At 33.8% G+C, this 17,741-nt stretch overlaps 2 protein-coding genes across 2 annotated transcripts; both read left to right on the forward strand.

The window, feature by feature from the left end:
- The first annotated feature begins 1,002 nt into the window (after window positions 1-1,002).
- LOC124452099 (neurogenic locus notch homolog protein 2-like) lies at window positions 1,003-10,027 on the forward strand. The gene is made up of 14 exons (XM_047002691.1): window positions 1,003-1,430; window positions 3,033-3,155; window positions 4,325-4,435; window positions 4,880-4,990; window positions 5,312-5,434; window positions 6,034-6,306; window positions 6,459-6,938; window positions 7,076-7,319; window positions 7,389-7,444; window positions 7,817-7,921; window positions 8,257-8,373; window positions 8,657-8,767; window positions 8,939-9,049; window positions 9,882-10,027. Exons 1-14 carry the CDS (start codon window positions 1,094-1,096, stop codon window positions 10,025-10,027), a joined length of 2,448 nt encoding a protein of 815 aa, XP_046858647.1. The 5' UTR covers window positions 1,003-1,093.
- On the forward strand, window positions 10,026-11,686 carry LOC124450758. The gene is made up of 3 exons (XM_047001399.1): window positions 10,026-10,114; window positions 11,156-11,439; window positions 11,520-11,686. Exons 1-3 carry the CDS (start codon window positions 10,038-10,040, stop codon window positions 11,522-11,524), a joined length of 366 nt encoding a protein of 121 aa, XP_046857355.1. The 5' UTR covers window positions 10,026-10,037; the 3' UTR covers window positions 11,525-11,686.
- The last annotated feature ends 6,055 nt before the right edge of the window (window positions 11,687-17,741 follow it).

Below are 17,741 nucleotides of genomic sequence, written 5' to 3' on the forward strand. Positions count from 1 at the left end.
GAAACTATTTGTACGCACAGCATGTCTTCATTCAATTGAAAAGATATTCATGATTTTGGAAACTTCTAGATAGCTGTTCAGTAAAGAAATAAAGATGAACAGAGACGTTAGTGGCAAGTGGCTTATCGTGAAACTCTTCATGAAACTTACTTCATTTTATAACGCAAAGACCAGTAAAGAAGCGAAGTAAAATGCTCAAAATATTGATACTTTCAGCGTTAGTGGCATGGATCAATTAAATTAAGATATGCACTCATTTATATATCCAAAAATAAATTTTTATCGTTCTTTTTGTTATACAATCATAATAATTCATAAGAACGTGCAACGTGTCACTTGCATTTGAACAGGCCTTCGCTTACAAAATTTGAACTGAATTACAAGTGCATGTAATGCTACAATCTTTAGTAGAAAATTTGACTGTGTCTGTGCCGTGACAGCAACTAAGGTTATTAAACATTTAGTGTTATGGCCAGTAAATTTTTGGGACAGTCTAGCTGTTTTTGAACGTTAGAAAGTTGGCTTCTCTCAAAATAATTAAGTGTAAAATTTGGAAGCGCATCTTTTCACAATCTAAACTTTTACCTAACTTAAAACGCATATGCACACCATAGAATAATATTTTATATTATTCTACGGACTTTACTATATTTTATGGCGGCGTCCCTAATCATTTTATCTTAGTAATAGTTGTCAAGTTGCTAATTGAGCTAAATCACATACCAGACATAACATGAATTGCACTAGTTAATATAATACAATTCTAATTCAATACAAGAATGTACAATAAACTCTTTGTTATATCTTTTTGGCGGCAGGCTTATTAAGCAAAACAATATTTTAAAAGTTCTTTTTAAAGAAAACAAAAACTACACAACAAAAAAATTGCGTTACAAAATAGCTGTAGGCATAAACACGTACGAATCTGTAAAAATAAGTAGATAATAGAAAACGTTGTAATTGGCTGGTGCAAATCTATGCATTGCATATAAACGGCATTCCATCACCTACGTTCAGCAGACGAAACGACAGCTGTATGATATTCACAAGAATTAATAACTTGCTGACACTCACACTGTTTGTTCGATAAAATATGAGACTTTTTGTCTTGTTTCTTTTCTTTGCGTTGTTGCAAGTCGTCCAAGGATGGTGGTGGCATCACCGTCGTAGACGTAGACATCGCCGATGTTCTGCACAGCATTGCGTGGTCAGTTCTTGGTCGAGTTGGAGTTCTTGTAGTCATCAATGTGGAAATGCAGGTCTACAGACACGAACAAGAAGTAAGATTAGACATGAATCTTGTGGTGGAAGTTGTTCACATAGCTTTAGCCAAAGAAGGGCATGCAACAGATATTGCCCTAATGCAGGAACCCCGACCTATGGAAAATGTATCTGTAAAAAAGGTTGGAAAGGAACGTGCTGCACAACAGGTAGGTGTTACAAAATAGAAAAATTAAAACTAATTAAATTACTGGCATAAGATTACGTGGCTAATGTTAGCCATTTAGTTTTATTGAGTTCGTAGCAGTGAAATGTGAAATACCTGGAACGATAACTAGTATACAAAACCCAGTGATTGGATAAAGTTGCTTTGAAAAGGTTTCGCACTTCGTGTATGTCTCGCGTGCATTGCTACAACAAGCAGCGTTACACTGCTGCTTGTTGTGTCGATCAAAGCTTCGATTGAAAACAGCATGATTCGAAAAACGGGAAATTTTTAATGAGAAATTATATTTGTAACTGATGAATTAAGTAAGAAATTTATTTTAATTTGTATTCAGAGCCACGACAAACTTATTAAAACATAAATCTTTAAGTTATTTGCTGTATCGCAAGAAAATATACTCTGTCAAAATGGCTTCGACAAATTAATGATCCATTTGTCAACACAGAATTTGAAAAAAAAACAGCAAAAATTTATGTGATCTTCATAAATATTAATAAATGATTGAGAGAATGATTAATAATGAAATAAATTTGAGCATGTAAACGCATAGTGGCATCGTTTATCAACTTTTTTGTCTTAACACTTTTGATGGATGCTGTCAACCTTTATGTTCAAGAGAAGTTGTTGCCTTATGGTTTGCTGTTTTTCAAGTGAATTAATTGGTTATGCAGTTTTTGCTGAAAATTGTGGTTGATTTACTTATAAAGTCTGCATACCTTTCATGTACAGAAAGTGTTTTTTTTGTTGAAAATATTGCCTGCCGAATTGCCTGCGTATTTATGGAAAGCTGTATATGATCTGCCTTCATTCAGATACAAATCATCTCTAGTACCAGTTCCATATCAAAGTTATTTGACTTTAAAAATGTGAAAAAATCACAGAGTGAAATTTTAGTATGCAAAAAACATCTTAAACCTATCCTTGTGCAAGTGAACAAGGTAAATATAACAATTCAATGTTTGTACCAGATATCGAGCTTAAAACAGCCTTATAAAGGCGCTATATTTTAAGATCAATCACAGACTTTAAAAATTCAATTTTTTGTCACTCGGTTATCAATGAATGTTTTATGCAGTGCGGTGTTTGAAATTAAATGAGATATGATCTTCGCACTTAGCTGGACAATTTAAGCAATCGTCTCAGGACCTGAAAAAATCAGGTGACTCAACGGGATTCGAACCCATGATTCGGTTATCAATGGCGGCAATCATGAGTGGTTTCAAAGATAGCAGCCAAAATAACATTCCAGTTATTTTACAGTTCGATGGTTCAAAGTCATGACTTCATCCAAAACTTGCGTTCTCATTAGACCTCTGAGTTTAGTGATAGCTGTTTTGAACACTCTAAAAAATTTGAAAATTGCATTATGAAATTTTCAAGAGAAGATTTAGTGTTGAAGTAAATATTGCAGCTCAAATATTTCAATTCAGAGCTATGATAGTGAACGTTTATGTGAGGGAAAATGGTGACGTTAAGGAAATGCAAAGATTTTTACCGATTTTAATAAAAGTATAATACTACCTGATCTTTTTTCTCGACTAATAAGCAGAATAGTAAAACTAACTGTTTGTGTATTTTTTTAAAGATATCAATGAATGTACCCTTTCTACCCATAACTGTCACAAGAAAGCAACCTGTACCAATAAATTAGGATCATTTTCATGTAAATGTAATATTGGTTATTCGGGAAATGGAATTCTTTGCAAAGGTTAGTATTTTAAAGTCAGCCTTCCACAATGGTCTAATCATTTGATAGAATCGCAACAAAAGGCGAATTGTGAAAGTTAATCACAAGCCAAGTTTAATTTGCATTGAATTATTACAATGGCATTGCTGGTGTTTTAAAGTCATCTTTTGGCAAAACTCCATTGATTTGAAACAATCTACGTATTGTAAATATATTTATTATTGTTAGAAGTGTTGATGAATGTTCTCTTTCATTTGACAATTGTCATCCAAAGTTAAACTCGTCATCTAACCATAATTACAGTTTGAAACGTTTTCTGCCTAAAATTGTTGAAATTTGCGCAAATTTCTATGTGATTAAGCTTTTCAAATAAAAATCAAGTGGGCAAGTGATACAATACATTTTCACACCGACCAATACAGATATGACGTAAAATGAATTGCCCTGGTTTGCAAAAGGTTAAAAATAGTAAAGGCAAGAAACCTGAAGAAAACAATGTTTTAATGAAATTTTAAAGTAAAATAAATTTTAATAAGTTTTAAAAACATTATAAATATCATCCAATAATATTTTATATAGAACTTGTGCACGATGTAACCAGATTTTTTTAGTGGTTTTCTTGTCAAACTGTTAAGCTAATTTTACTTAATGTGCAAAGTTTTACAAGATTTTGATTTCTATTAATTTTTTCTGATTTCATGAAGCATGTGATAACATAATTAGATCTAAGCCACGTTAGCAGTAGCAAAGCCAACCCATTTTTTCGCCATCAATAACAACACGTGAATGGGAAAATGATTATATAGATAGTAGGAGTTTAGTTACAGTGTTACGTTAATTTGTTTGTCTCGGTATTATATCATCATTTGAAGCAAATAGCGGCATTTTGATCTAAATAATTGTCTTAGAAAATCAGGGTTTCATTAAGTACATCTTTCGTTCTTGGCTGTGATAATTAGGGATCAAACTCTTTGATAGCTGTACACTTAACTGTAATTTTTCTCTTCATTACAAACTTAAGGCAGTTGGCTAAAGTGCATGGGCATCTCTTGTGAGATGAAGGCAGAGATCTAGAGCTACAAATATATTTTGTAATCTCTTCAAACAAGTAGGCATATTAGAGATTTATCACAATTAAGGCTGCTTTCTCGACTATAATTATTTGCCCTAACCTGATAATCTTTTTATAGAGATAAAACCGTGCCAGCCAAATCCTTGTAAAAACAAGGGTATTTGTACAAAAAAAGGATATACATTCTCGTGTAAATGTGCTGATGGTTTTAAAGGCAAAACCTGTGAAGGTTTGCACATTTATGACTTCTTTTTTATAATATATAACAAAAGTGCTCTGACATGTGTATGAAAGATCTTATACTGCCATGACTACGTAATCAAACATTAAGTGTTATGTTAGTTTTGTATTTGCTTGGTCTTGCAAAGATTTCAAAGTGCTAAAGTTTTTGAGGTGATCACGAAACGTCAGTGTAAAGTATTGTGGATTGTTAACAGCATACTTATGCTGAAGTACATTAATGATTAACTTTTTCCATGAAACTATGTGGTTCAAATTCTAAATTTTTCTAAAAGGTCAGTTTTATTTTTGAAAAAAATTCAACAATACTTTGATAGACTTTTCCACTACTGCTGTTCATGATATTTAGGAATATTAAGTCCACCATCATGCTGGGGATTAAACGAATCAATTGATTTGCCTTTCTCTTCTAAAATATATTTTTCATTTTTAGTTGGAGTTTGTGATCATTCCCCTTGCAAAAATGGTGCCCAATGTCTTTTTGAAGGCAATTCATACAAATGTAACTGTCCTCCTAACTTCGTTGGATTTCACTGTGAAAAGGGTAAATATTTAAAGTAATGACGTGTTATGAGACTTTGAATAAAAGTTGCTTTATCTCAAGAGTTTTGACCACAGGTCATTAAATATTGAAAACAAAATGCAAACATGCGATGCACAGCGCATATAGCTTAAAATGAAGATCCACCATACTATTAATTGAAACTGAAAGCAAGAACTTTAGTACAATAATTATTAATGTTTTTTAAGCTAGTAGGTTTACTTTATTTAAACAAAAAAAAATTCTTCAGAACGTTAGTTCTATATTACTATAATTTTTACTAGTGATTAAAAATGCTGAAGTATATTATCATGCTTTTTTAAGAGCTTCCAAGTCCTTGCAAGCCAAATCCATGCAAAAATGGTGGACAATGCAACGTATTTGGCAAAATTTACACCTGTAAATGCAAGCCTAAGTTTGGCGGTAACAACTGTGAACATTCTGAAAGTAAGTATAAAGAAAAAACTTGATTTCCTTCTTACCTGATTTCAATAGCTTCAAATGAATCTGTTAGTTCAAATTATTTTCTTGACATTGGTTACCATGAATCAGATCTAAGCAGCACTCATTTCATTGAATCTAAAGTTATCATTTGGATCGTTCCATTGATGTAATAAATCAATTTTGTTTCGCTCTATTGTCTATTTTTGTTATTTGTTGATGCTGCTGAAATTTATAAAATAAACACTTTAATATGTGTGCGAAGATAAGTCATTGGTCGTCTTATGCATTAGACTGTGCAAACCAACCTTAGCTGAACCAATCAACTCAATCAATCAATCAATACCAATTTAAAAATTTTACGGAGTTAGATATAATTAAGCACGATGAAACTACTATGGATACACAGAGTAGTTTTGACAAATTAAAACCAGGCTCCAAAATGTGGAAACATGCAAATTTTGTCATTTTAATGAAATTTAATCGGAATAAAACAATACTCATTCCACCCACAATTTATCCATCATACCAATTTATTTTTACTTTTAGAAGAGATCAGAGTTTTTATTTTTTTTCAATAAGATGATCTTTTTCCCTTTACTTAGCGTCATGTTATGCTTCTGGTGATCCTCATTACACCTCATTTGATGGCAAAAGATTCGATTTCATGGGAGACTGTGAATACGTGTTTGCAAAAGACTGTAGCAAAGACAAACTTTTTGAAATCCGTACTAAAAACGTCATTTGTGGAAAGAGTGCTACCTGTACAGAATATGTCAGCATCATTATAGCTGGAAACTCAATTTTGATGACACGTCAGCGTGGTACAGCAGTTGTAAATAGGGTTAGGCTGTCAAAGTTCCCAATAATCCGTCCCGGTATGAGTTTTAACGTTATTTTATTCGTATTTGTTCATACGTCTTGACGCTGAGTGAATTAATGCTCATGATGGAGCTTATGAGTAGAACGGAATGGATAAAAAACATTGGTTTATTTTTTAATGCTTTAAATATTAATGTCTTTATTTAAGGATTCGAAATCACCAATCCCAGTAGGAGTTCGCTGATTGTTAAAACTCACATCGGAGTATCAGTGAGTTGGAACTTTTGGATGAATGTAAAGGTCACAGTTTCTGGTAAATACAAGGGAAAGTTATGCAACACATCTCTATGTGGCAACAACAATGGTGATAAAAATGACGACATTCACTACAGTAGAAAATGTGCTCCACCACCAGCAGTATGTATTCCTGATTCCAAAAAGAAAGCAGCGATGAATAAATGTCACTTGATGAGCGATATTAGCTCTCCGTTCTACCGTGCATGTAATCGATTTAGTAGCGCGGAAAATTTGATCAGTAATTGCAAATATGACGCATGTCGTTGTATTGATCCAATGAAATGTGTTTGTAACGCTTTTGCTGCTTACAGTAAACTTTGTGTTGAATATGGTGGTGTTCTTGACTGGAGATTCAATGGAACTTATTTGTATCCAAAACTAAAAGAATGTGGTAAGGATAACTCAATAAACTTACATTTTTTCCTTCTTTATTTTTCTTATTATGATACAAAGCACCAATTTAGCTTTTTAAAAATCAATCGATCAGTCATAAATCATAAATATATATGTGTTGTTTTTTCAATGCAGAGCAAACATGCAGCAACAAAGAAGAAATTTTCACAGAATGTGGATCTGCTTGTGCAAAAACATGTCGTGATATATCACGTGGTCTAAACTGCAGTGAAACCTGCATTCCCGGTTGTTATTGTCCCAAAGGATCTTACTTGGATGACAAGAATCATTGTGTTCCTGTGAAGAAATGCCCATGTTTCTTTGAAGGAAAGTATTATAAAGCTGGCGAAAATGTCAAAGTTGGACGATGTAAAACATGGTAGATATTTTTTTATTTTGATAAGAATGTTACATCATTGTATTATATCTATTTTTATTTTTTCTTCAGTACGTGTAATATGGGAGCTATGGCTTGTGTCAAAGATCGAAAATGCTCCACTATAGGTAAGAATAACATTAGCTTTTTAAAACTTAACATTTTAAGCATTGCAACGCAAAATGCATTGTCTAAAGGTATTCATTTGTTGTAAAATTTGATGTAAATAATTCAGTTATTATATATGTTTTTCAAAGTATAACAATATATAACAAAGTATAACAATGTATAACAAAGTATAACAATGTATAACAAAGTATAACAATGTATAACAATGAGCTGTTGGACTATTTAGCTTTTACATGTGGATATTGTAGTTGCACTATTTAGCTTTTACATGTGGATAAAGTTTGTTAAACACATCTCATCTTTTTTTCTTACTAAATGCTTGTGCGAAACCTTTCTAAATAACGCTATGAAATATTTATATATCTTTATAGGTCCTTGTGAGTCTTTCCCTTGTAAAAATGATGGTGCTTGTAGCGAGAATGGGAATAGTTTCATTTGTACTTGTACCAAAGAATATAAAGGAAAAACATGTGAAGGTTTGTTATTCATGAATCGTTGTCATCTTTGTAAAGATGACTTTCAAAAATGAAATATTGGTCATCACTAATATGCATGAATTTACTTTATTCAAAGGTCAAAACTATAAAATTATCAAATTACAAAATAAGTTGTTTTTCCTCTAAGTAAGCATGATCAATTAGAAACTCGGTTTGAGTCTTTTAATGCTTAATATGAAACAATTTCGATTACTCTGTTTGTAAATTGTGTTCACGATTAAAAACGTCATTGCAGACAGTTGCTAAGTTTACGCATGTTTTAATTAAATGTAAGAAAAATACTTTTGCCCTAATGTAATAATTTTGCTTTGCAGTTCCAGTACCAACACCGTGTGACTCGCGTCCTTGTAAAAATAACGGTATTTGTACAAACAACGGAAGTACATTTTCGTGCGAATGTGATTATGGTTTTGAAGGCAAAACGTGCGAAGGTTTGCTTAAAACTTGAATTTTTTAGTGATTTGTTCAAAAACACTTTGTCTGCGTATAAATTAGTCAAATAAGGATCTATTTATTATTATATAATAATTATAAAAAATGGAACTTGGTTTTAAAGTCACTGTAATTGGCACATATAGTATTTCATTAAAATATTTTGAACACGGATTATGATATTAAAAAAGGATCACATGACACGACTATCAGTTATGATAAAAACGACAGTTTTTTAAAGTATTTCGTCGCAAAGTTTTGTATAAATATTTTTTTACGTAGTTATGAATCCATGTGCAAAACAACCATGTAAAAATGACGGTGTTTGTAAAACGAATGGATCTTCTTATCAATGTGAATGTAAATTTGGTTTCAGAGGAAAGACTTGCCAATGTGAGTGTATTTGTACAATTTCATATCTCTTTTACTTTGTATTTTTCCTTCTGTAACCAGGTCGGATTAATCTCTGCGGAGTCATGGGCTCACGCACAATACATTTTATTACACGACGTTAATGGAGTTTGTTTAAACATGGCTTAATATACACACGGTTTTTCTATTTAGATATTGATGCTTGTACTAAAAATCCATGTAAGAATGGTGGTACTTGTACAAATGTTGGATCTTCTCATCAATGTAAATGTACATCTGATTTTACTGGAAAGATTTGTGAGGGTAAGCGTGTTTTGTAAATTTTTCCATCTGTCTCACCTTCCCTTGTTTTATTTTTTGCCGTAATTATGTTTCCTAACTGAGAGCGAATTTAGATTTTGAAATTTTTAATAACAAAAATGCATTAACATAAGCAAAACTCTATTCGTTGAACGACTGCTTTTTGTCAAATAAAACAGAGCGCATAACATTTTTCTTTCAAAGAGCACGCACCGTTTGTAGCTGCGACAGTTTTTTTTATTTCGTCGTTACTAGTATTAGAGGTTGCATATAGAGAAAATTCTAAGCAATAAATTAATGAAAACATAAAATGATTATTAACTTTGAATCCCCCCTCTTTGAATTCATCCCTATTTGGGGGTAGTTACATTTGCCTTCCTCAACCCAAAACCCATTTTGACTCTCTTAAAGATGATTACGTTGTTTGCTACGTTTTTCATGTAATGAGGAAGGAAAAATAGAAACAGAATTGAAATGAAAGCAAAGTTCGTTCCCAGTTGGAGTTAATTTTGATCAAAGGCTATCAAACACCTTGATTTCTTTTAAAAGTTTTACGTTGCTGTCCTAGCTGAGATATAGAAATATTTCACCATTTTTTTAATGATTTTTATCTTATTTTTAATAGTATATGACATAACTTTTTAACTTCACTGTGTAATCATACTTTCACTGTTAATAATGGAAGTTTATTTTCAACTTAAATAATCATATCGTAAGACCTGCCTGAAAATCACCTTGTTGTAAGTGTACTGAATACTGTAATAATAATAATAAAAATGCTGTATACTAGGACTGTTGATTTTCTAAGAGAAATAAATTATCTTTTTCATTTCAGTCAGTGCTCTACCTGTCTGCACTAATGCAGATTGGACGAAATCTTTTAACAAAAAGGGATGGTCAAAATGTCGTACCAAAAATAATTTTATCACTGGCTTATATCGCAGCAGATATACCAGAAGATTTGATAGAATTTCCGTCTAGAGCATGCAAAATGCTGCACATCTCATCCAAAATATACTGCACAAAAAGTATATGCGTAAATGGTAACTGGTGGAATTCTTTCAACAGGTTAGTAGCTAACTTTCCCAGAAAAAATTTTAGCTAGTTATTATATGTTAGATTATGAAGCACGTATATGCTAATGATGTTATGGTGAAAATGAACCAAGCAGTGATAGAAATCTCGGGGGCTGGAAATCTCGTCTTTTTTTTGAAAATATGGCAGAAATTTACAGAGTTGTGGAAAACAAATGAATGTAGCTACTGAAATTTAGAAAAAATGATGTTTGAAAATGAACAATACCACGGGCTATGCAATTCATACATAAATCTAATCATCTCCAATCTTTACTTTCATTTTATGTTTTGGCTGTTGTAAATTATAGCTAACCTCCATCGATCCTATTTTTTAGAGAAACAATCCATGAGAACAGCTGGGTAAAATAGTTTAGAGCTACAATTTTGGGGGTTTGCCATTGAATTCTCAAAGTTAGCACAGCCAGAAGTAATTTGTGAAATAATTTACAAATTCTACGCCCTGACCTCCCACCCAAGAACTAAATATCTGTCAGAAGTACAAAACGCAAAAAAATAGAAATTTAACGTGCATCGCAGAGTCGTGAATTGTTTTAACGGTTCAATTAGCTAATAAGTGCGTATACCTAATGGTTGCATGGGGTTTTATTAGTCATATCTATTGCGTTTTGTGCAATATTGTTCTTCTAATTAAATGAGATATGATCTTCGCACTTTGCTGGACAATTTAAGCAATCGTCTCAGGACCTGAAAAAATTCCGTTGAGTCACCTGATTTTTTCAGGTCCTGAGATCACCTGATTTTTTCAGGTCCTGAGTCATTTCTTTATGCAATGAATTTAATTGCACTTAGCAATGCAAATAATTCTACTCATAATGCATAAGCGCAAATTTTCGGGGGGATCTTTTTCACAGAATATTACATTTGTACATTTTAGACTTATGGTCTCAGAAAATATGATACAGCTATAGTCAGGGGTTGCTAATGCTATTTAAAATAACAAAAAAATTTCTGTGTGCCATCAATGCTCAATAAATAAGGTTATCCACTCATTTCTAGAAATATTGTATTTTAGAAAAGGCAAGTGGAGTGTTTGCCCAAAAGGCTATTTTCTAAATGGTCTCTATCGTTCTCGTGGTAACCGATTACGCAACATCGAGGCAGGAAAATGTTGCAAACCTGTGAATCATCCCAACAAATATGGTTCTTGTCATTATCAATATGTCAAATATAATTTAAACAAGAAAGGTTGGACGACATGTAATGGAAAGAAATTCTACATCACTGGGTTCAAAAGAGATTGTCGTGGCAGTTGGCTTCACGACATTGCTGTTTTCAAATGCTGTGAAATGTGGATTGGTAAGAATGACAAAGCGTCTTTCATTTTTATAATCATTTTTATATGAAAATAAATATTTTGACAATCTTTCTTTTTTTAGCTTGAAGCTCTTTAGCATCTCCTCAATTAATCGAAAGGAAAGTTTTGCTCTTAGGAAAAAAGCGTTAGCCGAAGTTGCCTACAGAAAGAATTTGTTTAGATACTTACTTAGCATATTGTTCAATAAAATTTTGCAGAAAAAAAGAATGTGTATATCTTTAATCTTTCATGCCACTGATCTCAGTGATTTCACTGATCTTCAGCTTTTCAGTATAATCGGCACATCACAAATTATCTGCATACATATAGCAATATAAGCTACTGAATTGCAACACTTTGTTACTGAAATATTTTGTTAGACTTTATCTGCATTCTGCAGTTGCATTTTAAAGTTCGTTTTAGTTCATCATAGAAGACCTTGGTCCGATATATCTCAGTAAAGACTGAGATAGCAAGGTTCTTAAAAGGTTTATTATATGGCATTGTTTAACATGACACGAAGCTTTCTTTCTTTCTCATCTTTGCTGTTCTGTACGGGTTGTTTTTCACTCTTCTAGTTTTGTCAGTAAAAAGAAATCGTTTCAAATTCTATAGTCTGGATAGTTGAACTGTTTTTCGAGTGTTTATCCTTCGACTCACATTCTTAAATGGTTTTTGTTTCATTTTCTTGCGCTTAGCGGTTTGCCTTACGAAGTTTGTTTACATGTGACTGTAAAATTACGCGTTTTAGACCATTACGGGAAAATAGTTGATCGGCAAAAAATGTTTTTGCACCAATCAAAGCACCATTTTTGCCGGAAGTGACGATTGCCATATAATAAATAGTTCATTTATGATGATTTTGAATGGATTGTTGATCATAATTGCATTAAAACCTGAAGCAAGTTTGCCTATGATGTAAATCTAGCACTGTTTCTTTTTCTTTTTTTCTGCAGTCCAAGTTTTGTTGAAACCAATAATGCACAAAATTTTGCCTTAATTAGTCATCTCGCTCAGAGTTGCTCATGCAATCAGCTTCTGATAAAATATATTCCTAGAACAAAGAATTGAGGTTGAAAAAATCGATAAATCATATTATATTTCGCAGAGCAATGAAAAACGTTTGGGTTTAGTGAAGATGTAGTAAAATGACATATTCAGAGCAAGTTAATCCGCTGGGAGACTAGAAATGTTATTAAAGTGATCTCATCTATGAAATGTGTGGGTGCAATAACTGTCAATCAGCAATTGCTATTCCTATTGGCGTTTTTTGAATCAGGGAGTGAACATAGCTTTGGCTTTTGGGGCTTTGTTTTCATTACTTAGCTTTTATTTTGGGCTTCGGTTTGCATTGGCTTCAGCTTCAGTTGAAGGAATGATTCCTCCTAAAATAAAGAACAACTTGTTCTATTTTCCTCTTAAATTTTAAGTAGCAGTACGGTAGCATCGTGAATGTTATCTGCAGTATGAAGATAAAGAATGTGTGATTTTAAAGTAACTGCGAAACACGGACAAACAAGAAACAAAGAGCAACAGTAGAAGGCAAACCAAGCAAATTTTCGTGTACCTATGACATTATAATCATTTTGAACAAATCAAGTGTAAGTGAGTGTTTAAAGGGAATTATATTCACCAATCAGAGGCCGCGAAACCGGGGGGCATTGGAGGCAAGTGCCCCCCCACTTTTTGCAACAGGGAAAAATGTGCCCTTTTTCTGGAATGAAAGTGCCCTTTTTCATGGTATAGAAATGCCCTTGTTTTAGGTAAAATTGGACTGAAGAAGTTTTTCTTAGATACAAGTAGCCCCGAGAGTAGAACAAAGTCTGTCGGCATCATGCGATATCAGCTATAGCTTAGTTTTTGATCTTGATTACCCAGATGGATAAAAAATCGCGTTTGTCGATTGGGGTTGTCCTCACAGACGTCCTCCCAGTAACTTAATTAACCAATGAGAAGTCGCAATTTATGATCCACATGAGACTATAAATTCTACGGCAACGCATTGCTCCCGTCGTATTGTCTTTCAGGCCATTGGTCCTACAAAACTGTTGACAATTCATAATCATAATAATTGAAAATTTTGCTGTTTAAATCACTTCTAATCAAAATCATCATGCCTACAGCTGCTAGACGAAAATGAGAAAACGAAAAAGAGCTTGTAGAAACAGCTAAAAGGATGCGAAAACTGACGAGTTTTTTTAGTAGTGCTCCTGTAGAGAACGTTGTTGACCAAAACATCGACTCTAGGTTCAATTTGACACTGCCGCCAGCTACAGAAACTCCATCAACGTGTTTATCTCCTCATTCTCACGAATCTGACTCTACATCGTCTTCAGAGATACTAGTCGCGCCGCCGACCGAACCAGTTCACACACCTTCTCAAAACCTAGCGTATACGTCTTTGCCAAGTTCCACGACTACCGCCCTATTGGTAGGACCTATGCAAATTGAGTCAACGGAATGTTTGCTAGGACTCGATTGTAAGCGTTTGTGCTGTACAGGCCGACAGCCTTACCATCCTACCCTAGAAGAAATAAAGCACACGTCTAGAAAGCAAACAGTACAGGAGGATCGTCGAATGTACGAAAAGAAAAGGCAAAGAAAACAACTGAATGGACCCCATGGGACAAGAAAAGAGGCAAGGGAAGACCAAAAAGGAGATGGAGAGGTGACATCGAGCAGAGAGCGGGCAGCATGTGCACCCAGAGAGCCCAAGACCGTGAAGAGTGGAGAAAGATGTGGAGGCCATCCGCCAGCAGTGGCGTGACAGGCTGATGACGATGATGATGATGATGACATGGGTCACATACTGCATGACAAAAGGCACCATTGCCTGTTACTTCTGTAAAAGAGCGATGCGTCAAGACCTTGTTACTTTCAGTCATAATGGTGAAAAGGCTTTTCTCCTAGGACAATTCAGCGACGTTTAATAGCTAAGGACGTTTAATAGCTAAGGACGTTTAATAGCTAAGGACTTTGTTCTCGAAAACGAAGGTAGGGTTATATTTTTTGGGAAATTTTAATGAGATCGCATTACTTAATAAAATTGTTCATGCATGTAGTCATCTTAGTTCAATTTGTTAGCACGCACGCCGAGCAGTAGAGAATACGCATAGCATTCTAAGAATGTCTACCAATATTTTGCAGACTTTGAAACTTAATCATGATTCATGAAACAATGCATATCTGTAGTATACTAAAACAATAAGCTGCAAACTCACATGCCTTTTTCGGTCAGTGCCCCCCATTTGAGATACTTACGCGGCCCCTGTCACCAATACATTGACGAACAGAAGAACTAGGTGGAAGAGAAATGTGTAAAAAAGCAAACAGAAAAACTGAAGTGGAGTTTTTGTTCATGATAAAATAGCGTGTGGAAAATTTAAAAGCCTATCATAAAGAACGCTTATATTTGTTGCCATTAAATACTTAGTCCGACCTTCAACTACCGTAACGCAGAGCTGGGTATGTGGGTCAGGGGAGGCCTTGACTTTTTATTATCTTTGAGTTGAATTGGATAAAATTCAGCATACAACATCTAGCTTATGAACTCGTGTGATTATGCCCCCTCCAACTTATCATTAGGCTTCTTGATGAAGGAACTTTTTTTAGGCCTGTTTTCTAACTTTTTATCAACCCAATGAACACACTGTTTTAAAGCGGAATCACGTCATAATTCCTTCCGTTAAAAACTTCGCGTTCGTTTAAGAATGTTTTTAGAGTATCTCTTAATGTTTATAATGATAGAATTTCCAAACAATACACAGTACATGTTATGTTGAAGCATTTTATTGCTGTTAACCGTCTCTCTTAAAAGCGTGAAAATTCGTGAAAAATCATGAAATTTAAAGAAATTTTATCTGCTGATCTTGTCAACAGATTGATAATTTATAGCAGATTGAATATTCTTTGTATTAAAAAGCAGTGAAATTTTTCAACGTCAGAAACACAATCAAATAGACTAAATCTATCAGGTTAATAAGCTTTTACTCCGAACATTAAACCCTTTAAATCAAATGAAGATGTCGTGATGAGCGAATCCAGTATAGTTTAAACGCAGGCCTTAAGGACATGATTGCTCGAAATAAACATTGATGATAGGTAACCATTTTATTCTTCTTTGAATGAATATAAAAGATTACCAGAGAAATCACCAAAGAAATGATCTGTACGTATAACATGCCTTCGTGTAAATCAAAATATCCTTAAACGGTAATTCAAGCTCTTTGTGTAGAATATCTATTCACAAAGATATCATTGAACAAAAAGAGGAATCAGAGGTGTTGTATAATGAGGTTTTTGAAAAATTTGTAGAAAAACCCAGGAGGCTGGCCTTTCTCTCTAAATGATGGGTATATTATGTGTTTTTATATTTGTTCATATGATGCATAGTATTTCATTGCGAACATTATGCATAACTTTAAAGAATAAAGCCATCCCTTTCTACCTGCCCCAATCTAAACAAGTGTAAACTAAAAAGTGGAATGTTAAGAACAATCTCTCCCTATGCATTTTAGGAAGTGTCGTATACTATGTTATTTTTTGTGCTGATCCAAATTTCTTCTGTTTATTCAGGGACAGTGATGAGTTTGATTCAATATGTTTTAGGGGACAATCGTCTTCTGCTTAATGTTTCTCTGCGCCGCCTTTACTACCTTTTTAACGAGTTGCAGTTTGGTCGACTGCCACATTAAGAATGCAGCTAATAAAAACGGGTTTTATAATTTATTATACAACAAATAATTCGCCCTTGAAGTCGTGGGAAATGCTGTTTCTAAGACTCTGGATTTCAAAGTTTTCCGGTGGAGCATGGTCGTGCCTCCGGCGCGACATGGCGGGAGTTACTAATTTTCCTGGCTACGCCACTGAAATCTATCTATTATTACTATAACGCGCGCACTTTTCTCCTTGAATTATTTTGCTTTTAAAACAATCATTTTTAAACAAAAGTAACTCTACATCAAAGAGAATATAAGCGTTGAAGCAATGCCATCAAACGAGTCTGCTAGCAGCAGAAAACGTTCGATAATCGTCCATCATCAAGGGACTTTTTGATAGCGTCGTAGCGATAGCGCTTCGCTTCGTCGCCACTTTACAAAACATAACATCGCATAGTTTAGCGTATTAAGATGCAGACCCGGATGAAAATTCAGTTGAAATAAATTCAGAATCGAAAGGAATACTGCAACAGACATCAAAACAAAGAAATGACGGAACAATAAGATTAAATTAGCGATAAGTATTTATGATTGGGTACATGGCCTTGTACTGTAACACATGTCAATGTCAAATGTCAAATTAAAATACCTTGCTATTTTACTGAATTTTGCTTATTGCTTATAATGCAGTAATTAGTTTTGTAATGTACTAAATTTCTAGTTTTACAACTTGAGCTGTTTAATGCATTAACAATAGCAATAACAGTATTTTTATGTTAATGAAACTCTTAGGTGCACTTGTCAAAGTTGCCATATTGAGTTGCTTGGTGCATTGGGTGTTGTTGCTGTAAAGAAATGCGACCAGTGATAAGAATGATGACTTTTGATGGCAGTGGAACGCATCAATTTCATCACTGAACATGATTTCGGACCCACGACCTTCTCAACAGTCGTGAATGTTGGCATATCTGAAGGACAGGAATGGACAACTTTATCAATGGTATGGATCCAAATTGGAATAGAGTGATCACGAACTAGAATCAAATGATCTTTGTCGCCTTCAAGCCATATATCATCACAACCTAATTGGCCTAAATCAAGTAAAACAAATTTCCAAATATCAGACATAATATAAACAACAGAATCGTGTCAAGCAATTTATTCCAAAGCCATCATCAGAGAATATATATGCACATGAAAGACCGTGTTAGGATTAATATATTATATATATTCTCTGATGATGGCTTTGGAATAAAGTCGAAACACGGTGTCATCTTGAAGGCTGTGACATCTGTTAAAAACGAATATTTGCCAATACTTTAAATACTTACAGAAATCTCATAAAATAGAAAAATCTACGACTTAAACAATACAATTAATGAAATAAAATATTGGTTCTGCAATTAGAAAATTTCATTTTCACAAAGAAAATATAAGCCCGTTTTTTGCAAGTTTTAAAAGTTCACTATCCAGTGGATAACACTATCCAGTCTTCGTGCAATTGCAGCCCCAGAATAATCAGCTAAGAGATAAAAATATTACTAAAGTGACGTCATCGTTGACAAACGTGGGTGCTGTAACATCAAACAATCAGCCATTGCACAATTGTTTTCTTCTTCTAATAGGTCTTCGTCGTAAACATATTG

The sequence above is a fragment of the Xenia sp. Carnegie-2017 genome, unplaced genomic scaffold (assembly GCF_021976095.1).
Source record: "Xenia sp. Carnegie-2017 unplaced genomic scaffold, XeniaSp_v1 HiC_scaffold_24, whole genome shotgun sequence".
Classification (NCBI taxonomy): Eukaryota; Metazoa; Cnidaria; class Anthozoa; order Malacalcyonacea; family Xeniidae; genus Xenia; species Xenia sp. Carnegie-2017.